General features: G+C 34.3%; 1 protein-coding gene across 1 annotated transcript in view; it reads left to right on the plus strand.

Annotated features, from left to right (window-relative positions):
* Window positions 1-10,186, plus strand: part of LOC137655437 (putative neural-cadherin 2) — a 275,648-nt gene that overhangs the window by 242,501 nt on the left and 22,961 nt on the right. The window contains exon 20 of the mRNA XM_068389332.1: window positions 9,829-10,174. Within this exon, the coding sequence (XP_068245433.1) occupies window positions 9,829-10,174 (346 nt within the window). The remainder of the gene's footprint in view (window positions 1-9,828; window positions 10,175-10,186) is intronic.

The following is a 10,186-nucleotide window of genomic DNA, read 5'->3' on the forward strand; positions in this document are numbered from 1 at the left end:
ACGCGGCACGCAACCACAGCATAATTGACGTACATAAACAAAGTCCAAACGCACACAAGTGAAAGGACACATGCACAGCCAGGTGAAGATACGCAAATCGTAGTTCGAGGGTTGCCAAAATTCAAGGCAAGTGTAAGTCATTTAGATGATCAAGAAGGGTTTCAATCTATTAAAGGGTTTTTGAGAGACTTTGAAGTAGCCACATATGGGTGGTCAGAAAAAGAAAAAGCTATTCAAGTAATTAGATTGCTGAAAGATGCTCCATCAATGGAGGTAATGTGTTGGCTGCAAGACAGTTTATGAAGTTATACTTAAATAAAACAACGTCTAATTGAGAAATATGCCTTGCCTGATGCGAGAAAGGTAGAATTGAAAGGAAATTACAAACCCAAAATACAGGAAGGTTAATCAGTTGTTAGTTTTGCAACTCGCATTTTTCGTGATTGCGATTCGTTTGCTACCCGGAGTACCAATCTCCAAGAAGGTGACAAAAAAGCAATTGCCCATAAACATATTGGCAGATTAGAAAACCCATATTTATGTGGCTATTTGTTCGATGACAAACTCTCATTAGCAGATGTAGTGAGTGAGATTCAAAACATTTCAGCCAGTTTTCCAGAATAATAAATGACTGCGAATAACTGGCCCGATTCCGAGAAGTTGGCACCCATGAGAGGCACTCCACCCCTGAAGAGAAGTAAGGGGGAATGCAGTCAGCAGATTATCAAAGTCTTCAAATGTTGGCAGTGTGGGGTAGAGGTGCAACGACGAGTGGAGTGCCCCACCCAAGGACGCCCTCGCTATTACACTTGTTAGGCTTACAGTCATCTATCTCGAGAGTGCTCAGCAAAAAACGCCCAGGGCTGTACGCACGCACGCCTCCTCCAGCTCAACATCCGAGGAGAAGGAAACAGAGGAAGGGGGAGACGAGGGAGCTCGGAGATACATATAGCCTATGTAAGGTAACAACTGTACCTAAGAGAGGAGAAGTATTGTCTCTACAAACACTTACGAGCATATCAGTGACCCCGTGTCGCCCTCTTCAGGAGGGAACCAAGGTCGTTGTTAAACCCCATGAGAATTGGGCGCATGTAATCTTAGAGGGCTTGATGAAAATATAAGATAACATAGCTGATATAACGGTAGCTAATTTGTCAAATAAGAGTTGTGTTAGGAATTGTTTCTGAGTATGAATTAGAGTTATGTGAAATTGCTTTTAATGGGATGTGGGGAGCCACAACTCCAGCCCGCACAGACGAATACACTCAGAATTCAATTATGCAAGCGAGAAAACTATGTCCGTCAGAATATCAGCCTGTAGTTAGTGACATTGTCAATAATTATTCCGATGTAATTGCAATTGGAAATAAATCACCCGGGAGGATTGATCGATTTCCCTTTAGCATTGAAACTGAGCAGGCAGAGCCGATCAGGTCAAGACCTTACAAGGTACCCATTCATTTCCAGAGAGAGATAGAAAGGGGAAATTAATAAATTAAGGGGACAAGTGATGATCGAGGAGAGAGAATCCCCATGGGATTCTCCAATTGTAGCTGTTAGGAAAAAGGATGGCTCGGTAAGATTGTGTGTTGATTATAGGAAGTTGAATGCAGTCACTAAGGATAATGCATTTCCATTGCCCTCAATCAAAAAATTACTTGTGAAGGTATGGCATAGTAAATATTTTACAACTGTTGATTTAAAATCTGGATACTATCAAATACCCATTCAGGAAGACAGTAAATGTAAAACGGCATTCATAGCTAATGATCAACTATTTCAGTTTAATTTTCTTCCTTTCGGTGTTAAAAATGCTCCAAGTCATTTTTCTACAGTAATGATGGCGGTTTTGTCTCCCTTAATTGGCCACAATGTTCTTGTTATTTAAACTGATATCATAATTACAGGGAAAACGGTCGAGAAACATAATAATAATATTCATAAAGTTTTAGAAGCATTGCTACGTAATGGTATGAAAATAGATTTGTCAAGGTGCAAATTTTTCGGTAAACAGGTCAAATTTTTAGGTCACATAATAACCCCAGAAGGTATCCAACCCTGCCCTATTAAAGTAGCAGCTATTAGAGATTTCCCCAGGCCACGTACCTCTAAGGAAGTAGCTGGATTCCTAGGGCTCGCTGGGTATTACCGTAAATTCATAAGAGGTTTTGAAGAGATAGCGAGACCCTTACATGCTTTAAAGAAAAAAAAAAGTAATAAATTTGGGAGGGGAAGAAGAAAGGGCCTCTAACCATTTGAAAAGTGCCTTAACTAGCAATGAATTACTCGCATATCATTGATCTGATTGCCCGTTTTTAGTGACAACAGATGCGAGTAGCGTAGCAATTGGTGGCGTAGTTTTTCGAGATGATAAAGGCGGAGAGCGACCCATTTGTTTTGCTTCCTGGGCGTTAAAAGAGGCAGAAAAGAATTATAGTACATTCGATCGAGAGGCTTTGGCTATTCTTTGGGTTCTAGAGAGGCATCAATTCTTTTTATTAGGTTAGTCGATTGAGTTGCAAATTGATCATTGCCCCTTACGTGATTTGTATTATAAAAATGATTTGACCTCTCTACAAGCGAGATCGATTGAGAGATTGTTAGAGTTTAATATAAAGGGTTTTTACTACAGAGAAGGTAAAGCTGACAAGGTAGCTGATGCTCTCTTTGGAGGTGCAGTAGTAGGAGTAACAACTAGGGCACAAAAGAGGAAGAAAGAACGTAACCAAAATATTGAAAACTCCCATCTAAATAGAGAATGGGATGGGGATTCTCCCGATGAACAGTCAGAAGACGGGAGAGAGAGAGAGAGAGAGAGAGAGAGAGAGAGAGAGAGAGAGAGAGATATGAGCAGCGGAGATGAATTTATGTGGAGATGAATTTATGTGGATGTCCGAGGACATGATCTGTCCAGAATGAATGCCTTGATGATGCAGGTTTGATTGAATTGGGAGGTTGGGACATAAAAGAAGTCCGAGAGGGACAGAAAAGAGAGGAATGGATGAAAAGAGTGCGAGCAGTGATTAAAAGGGAATCAGAGAGTTATCCGTCATTTCTGAATTTGCCTCGTGAGAAGTTTTTGATAGAAATCGATACCTTATATTGTGCTTTCGAAAAGAGGGAAGGGGAATTTTGTGCACGGGTAGTTCTTCCCCCCTCTTTAATTAAACGATCCATCCACGTTGTACAAGCAAGTCTGTATGTAGGGCATTTAGGGATTGATAGAACATTAATCCTTCTTTTGGTTAGGAATGAAAAAATATGTAGAGAATTATATAAAAGGATGTCATGCTTGTAACTGTTTCAAACAACATAAAAACACTGTACCGGAAGCCAGAAAGTGGCCTGTGATTCCTATTAAATTATATAGAGTTCATATGGATGTGATAGGACCATTTTCTACTGGTTTAACACATCATAAATATATATGTGTATTTGTGGATGTATTTACTCGGTACACTATTACTTACGCAATGTTGGATAATCCAGAAAATTCATTTGCCCAGGCACTGTGCTCTTTCATCACTAGGTTTGGTTGCTCGAAAATTTTGATAAGTGATAAAGGTCTTGAGTTTATAAATAAGGTGGTGAAATTGGTCACGGACTTGATGGAAATTGAACACTTTTCAGTGACCGCATATAGGCCTTCAGCAAATGGCTTAGTAGAATCGCATAATAAGGAAAGAGTGCCAATTTTGCGTTACTTAGTAGCTGATGACCCCCTTCATTGGCATGCCATGCTTCTTACTGCTGAGCTAGCTTTGAACATTGCATATATTGCTTCGCTCAGGGACAAGCCCTTCTTTTAAGTGTATAGACAGGATCCTGTGTTACCATATACGGTACTCATTAATTCACAACAATTGCCAAATTATTCATCTGATCAATACCCTGTATATTTATTAAATCTTTTGAGGAGAGTAATGAACACCACTGAAAGGTTTTTGAAAAGAACTAATGAAAAACACAGCTCAACGTATGATGGTCGGTTCAAAATCGCACCGGTAAAAGTATTTGTAGGCGATCGTACGTATTTGAAATGATTACAACCTAAGAAACACAAACTAGAGCCAGGGTATTTGGGTCTGTACCGAGTAAAGATGGTTAAATCTAACACAGTTGTAATACAAATAATTATTAATTGCGCAGTGTCTGAATATCATCAGGCACACATACATGTGGTGCCTGAAGAGGTAGTTTTCGAAAGTGTTCCTCCTTATCTCTGCATACGCGACATCTCTCGAGTTGATGGGTTGAATTCATTTTTTTCCCTTTGCTGTTGTTTTTTGTCTGAACAGACCTCATTTCTTCTTATGATGTATTTTAAATAAACTTGATGATAACAATAATGTTATGTTGATGCTAAATGTATACGTAAAATGTGGTAGATTTGCTGAGTGTGGAAATACGTATAACATTGCTGAGTGAACCTAAAAACAATCAGAGGTTGAATAGGTCAGATGAGATCCATCGGGCAGATGCTGTATTATTCATTTATCTATTTTATTCCTAGTTGATGGAGGCGAGGCGGTTCCGAATGCCAAGTGGCTCAGGGATTAAAGTACAGCCTTGAGTATAGGCAGTGTTAGAGAATATGTTGATGTCAATACCTTATACTTAAGGTTATAAGAGTAGGGCGTGAAGATGAATTATTTTTTCGGGAAAACGGCTAGTGGCCACCGTTTGAAAGTTCCAAGTGCAAGTGTTGTAGTGATTTAAATAAATGGCGAAACGGTGGAGGTGAGTTGTGTTGCGAAATTGTGCAGTAAACCCGGAGAAGTTGAATCGACTGATGAAGGAATATCTATTCCTACCCCTGTCGCGCCTAAAAAGCCCTTATTGCCGACAACGGAGGGAGGTTATTGATGAGGTTGTGTAAAACTGATGTTATGATTTTTTTTTTTCACTTTGGGTATTCAGTATTTTAGTTGCAGAGATCCTAAGAAAAAAAAAGTGGAATTATTTGTATTCTATTGTGTACATTTTTTTTCATACAATATTTCATTTTTTTTTTTTTTTGTGGAAGATATGCTATTTGTTTAGTAATTTCTATATACGTATTTCTTGTTCCATTTCTGTTTAGTACACGCCATGCCTATTCCGGATAGGAGTATCCTCCATATATCATAGACTAGAGATGGCTAGTGCGCACCTCATCCAGGAGTTAGGAGCTTGGTGGGGGGGGGGGGAGTATTGTCCTAATTCATGTATATAGATGTGTGTTGTACGTCAAGGTAAATTAACTCAATATTCATGAATATTCCACAAAAACCTATATCTCAGCATATTATTGCAAAGATTGCAATTTGGTAGCGAAGGGAGTTTAGTTGCCTTTGGGAACTTGAGTTGACAAGTCCCTCACCTGAGACGGTAGCTGTGTACAGTGTACTTACGAACAAACCTTTTGTAATAAATGAAAAAAAAACGCATACCGACGTCTCATTATCCGTTTACATGGGTCATATATATATATATATATATACTTTAATATATACGTACATATATATATATATATATATATATATATGTGTGTGTGTGTGTGTGTGTGTATAGATATGTCCATATATATATATATACATGTACTTATATATATTTATATATATGTATATATGTATATATATATATATATATATATGCAGTGGAACCTCTGGGAACAGGAAAATAATGAATATAAGATTCAAATCCTTACTAATTTCGTATATATATATATATATATATACAAGCATACATATATTAATACAGACCTACCTACACGTATGCTAATACACACACACACATATATATATATATATAATATTTATATATATATATATATATATATATAGATAGATAGATAGACTTGCATATACAGGTTTGCACACAAGATTAACATGCATATATACTTATACAAGTATAATCCTACTGACATGAACATATATTTACATACATATCAATACTTATATACAACATAACAATATACTTTGGCAAAACAATTATGTATATTTTATGTAATGATTGTACTTACAAGTGAATACTAGCTTAGGTTTAGATAATAATTTCACAAGGACATTTTTTTATCTGTGTTATATTCAGTTTTACATTGTGTTGGTTAACTTTATAAAGCTTGCAAATCTCCTTGCATTCAAATGCATCGAGTTTTCACATTCTATATCCAATACTCAAGTTGTTATCAAAGCTTTCTTCTATGAAACTGAATTTTCATCTCTATCATGGGCAAATATTGCATTATTATCTTGTATATATATGAAACTTTTCTTATGTCGTCCAATTCTCTTTTTGAAAGCTTTACAAGTTTGACTAATATTGAATTATTCACATTAATTGCATGGAATACGATATTCACATCCCTTGGTAATGTCAGGAGAATTCTTTGTTAGGGCTTCCTTTTAGTGTATTATTATTCATAAATTTAATTAACGTTGAATGTCTTCAACGGTTGGGAAATTTCTCTAAAAAGTAATTACTGTAAGGCAGTATAAGTATGTTTTGTGTATTATAGTTATCCGGGTTTTATTACCGAAAAGTTTTTGTTTTGTTTTTCTTGGTGTATCATCTATTACAATTTCACGGTACTTCAGGTTTTCACCTATTGTCCTAATCTCGTGTATTCCATAATCAATATAGTCAGGGCTGCAAGCTCGTAATGCTTTTAAACCATAGAAGTAATTTTTTTTTTTTTAACTTTGTTACCTGAGATATTTGTTGGCATCTTAGGGAGTAGGCTGGCCAGGGAACCAGTCACCCGTTGAGATACTACCACTAGAGAGTTATGGGGTCCTTTGACTGGCCAGACAGTACTACATTGGATCCTTCTCTCTGGTTACGTTTGATTTTCCCTTTGCCGACACATACACCGAATAGTCTGCCTAATATTTACATGTTCTCCTCTGTCCTCATACACCTGACAACACTGAGATTGCCAAACAATTCTTCTTCACCCATGGGGTTGATTACTACACTGTCATTGTTCAGGAGCTACTTTCCTCTTGGTAAGGGTAGAAGATAATTATTAGCTATGGTAAGCAGCTCTTCTAGGAGAAGGACACTCCGAAATCCAACCATTGTTCTCTTGCCAGGGTTAGTGCCATAGCCTCTGTACCATGGTCTTCCACAGTCTTGGGTTAGAGTTCTCTTGCTTGAGGGTACACCTGGGCACACTATTCTATATTATTTTTCTTCCTCTTATTTTCTTAAGCTTTTTGTAGTTTATAAAGAAACTATCTATTCCAATATTCTTAATCTTCTTAAAATATTTAATTTTTCCTTGTTTCAATTCCTCACTGGGCTATTTTCCCTGTTTGGGCCCCTGGGCTTATAGCATGCTGCTTTTTTAACTAGGGTTGTAGCTTAGCAAGAAATTATTATAATAATGCACTAAATTTAGGCCTGTTGTAACACATATGCACACGATAGTTAAAAAAAGGTAAGACAATTATTCTCCAGCTCCATTGTGAAATTTATTGACGGTACCAAGCTATCCAATTTATGAAAATAGTTATCTGGATTTTCATTTCTTTGCCACATACATATTATGTCATCAGTATAACAGAACCATTTTACATTATTAGGTATGGTGTTATTACGACAGACAGTGTTTCCCAAGGATGCGAGACCGTTATCAAAAGAAGGATAAGCATGGGATGGATAGGTTTGGGAAAACAAAATAATATTATGAAAAGCAAAATGCAATTTATAGTACTATAAAATGTATTTAATCAGATGGTTGTATCAGTGTTAACTTATGCATCACAAACTTAGAGCCATTCTAAAGCCTTAGAACATAAGCTAGCTCCAACTCATTGAGTTATGGAAATAGTAATGATCAGAATAACACCAAGAGACAGAAAAAAAAAAATTGGATACAAGAGGAAAATAAAGAAGATATTCAAACAACATGGTAGAAAAATATATGTACATAGACGGGATATATAATGAGGATAATAGATAATTGGTGGATATAAAAAACAAGAGAATGTTCCCCTAGACATAGCAAAAGAAATAAGATACAAGATTATACGATGATTTGACGAAATAAGAAACTTTGCGGGTGTGGACTGGCATGTAAAGATCATAAACTCACGGGACTGAAAAAAAAATATATATACTAAAAACCCCTATATTGTGATACATAGTAATCCTGGCAAAGAATGTAACTTCTTTTTGTGTAGGCACAACGTCAAAAGGGGGTTAGTTCAGAAACCTTCGGTCATCCATAAGCACAGCTTAGCTAAGCTACAGAGCTGGTTGGTCAGATGCCAAGAGAGTGATCCATGATAATAGTTATACATCAAGAAATATTGTACAAGTAATCTAGGCCACATTTAAATCTAGGCCAAACTCTGTTTTCCAGCAATTATTTATTTACCCTCTTTTGATTAATCTAACTTATCTGGAATCATCAAGAAAATATTGGCTGAGGTATCCTATTCTCCTTTTTATTACGATATCTGTGTATAAATATTTTCTTTGTAAGTTTCATGATGTAACAAATACGACGGAAGTACTAATTCCAACCAAGTCCTTTCGTGTCTCTTTACATGGGCATGATATATATTTTACAATCATAACTGGCCAGCTCCGGTAATTTATAGCAAAACACACATAAACACAGACACACATACACACACTCACACACACACACACAAACACAAACACACACACACACACACATATATATATATATATTAATTAATATATATATATATATATATGTGTGTGTGTGTGTGTGTGTATAGATATATGTGTGTGTGGTTATTTCTGTATATATATATATATATATATATTGAATATTCATATATATACACACATATATATATATATATATATAAATAAATATATACAGTATATATATATGTATATATATACATATATATATATATATATACATATATATATATATATATATACTGTATATACATATATATATATATGTATACGGTATATATATATATATATACACAAGCTTATATATATATACATATATATATATATTTATATATATATACATATATATATATATATATATACATATATATATATATACATATATATATGTGTGTGTGTGTGTGTGAGTGTGTGCGTGTGTATGTGTATAGATATATGCGTGCGCATGTGTGTGTGTGTATATTTGTCAATTTCTATGATGTTTCTCTTAAACATATATTAGAGTAAATATGAAATGCTCATAATTAGATTAATTAAAGGTTCAATGTTACTAACTTCTTGATTTTTTAAAAAATAAACTTAACATATTTCTTGACATAATTGATATTTCCTTTGTGACATAATTTATATATATATATATATATATATATATATTTATTTATATATATAAATATATATATATATATATATATATTTACAAGACAAATAAATATATATATATTTATATATATATATATATATACATGCATATATATTTATATATATATATATATATATGTATATATATATATTTATATATATATTTATATATATATGTATACACGCATATATATATATATATATATACATATATATATTTATATATATATATACACATATATATATATATATATATAGATATATATATATATCTATATATATATGTATATATATATATATATATATATGTATATATATATGTATATAAATATTTATATATATATATACATACATATATATATAAATATATATATATATATATACATACATATATATATATATATATATATCTATATATACATATATATATATATATGTATATATATATGGATATATATATATATATATATACATATATATATATATATATATATCTATATATATATATTATCAATATCCATGCAGGTGTATATGTCCCGGTGGTTCTTGGGGTAGAAGATGTAAAGTATTGAGCCGAACGTTCAGGGGAAGAGGATGGGCATGGGTAAGACCTTTGACTCCTTGTTTACCCACGACCATCTCTTTGCGAATCTTGACAAGAAACCTGGATGCTCTTCTTCTCTACTCTGGTCCCTTATCGTCCACTTCACCAAGCCCTCGCCAGCAACCTACTGCTTTGATGGTTTTGCAACTAGTTCAAGGGAAGCCACAAGTCCTTATAGAAGGTTCTAGAGGGCCAATCAAATTGGAAGTCAATTTCCAGCTAAATACAGGTAGCTGGCATGTTCTACACTTGCACCTCAACGCACAGGTGATTGGTTGA

This window comes from Palaemon carinicauda, chromosome 16 (assembly GCF_036898095.1).
Source record: "Palaemon carinicauda isolate YSFRI2023 chromosome 16, ASM3689809v2, whole genome shotgun sequence".
NCBI classification, from domain to species: Eukaryota; Metazoa; Arthropoda; class Malacostraca; order Decapoda; family Palaemonidae; genus Palaemon; species Palaemon carinicauda.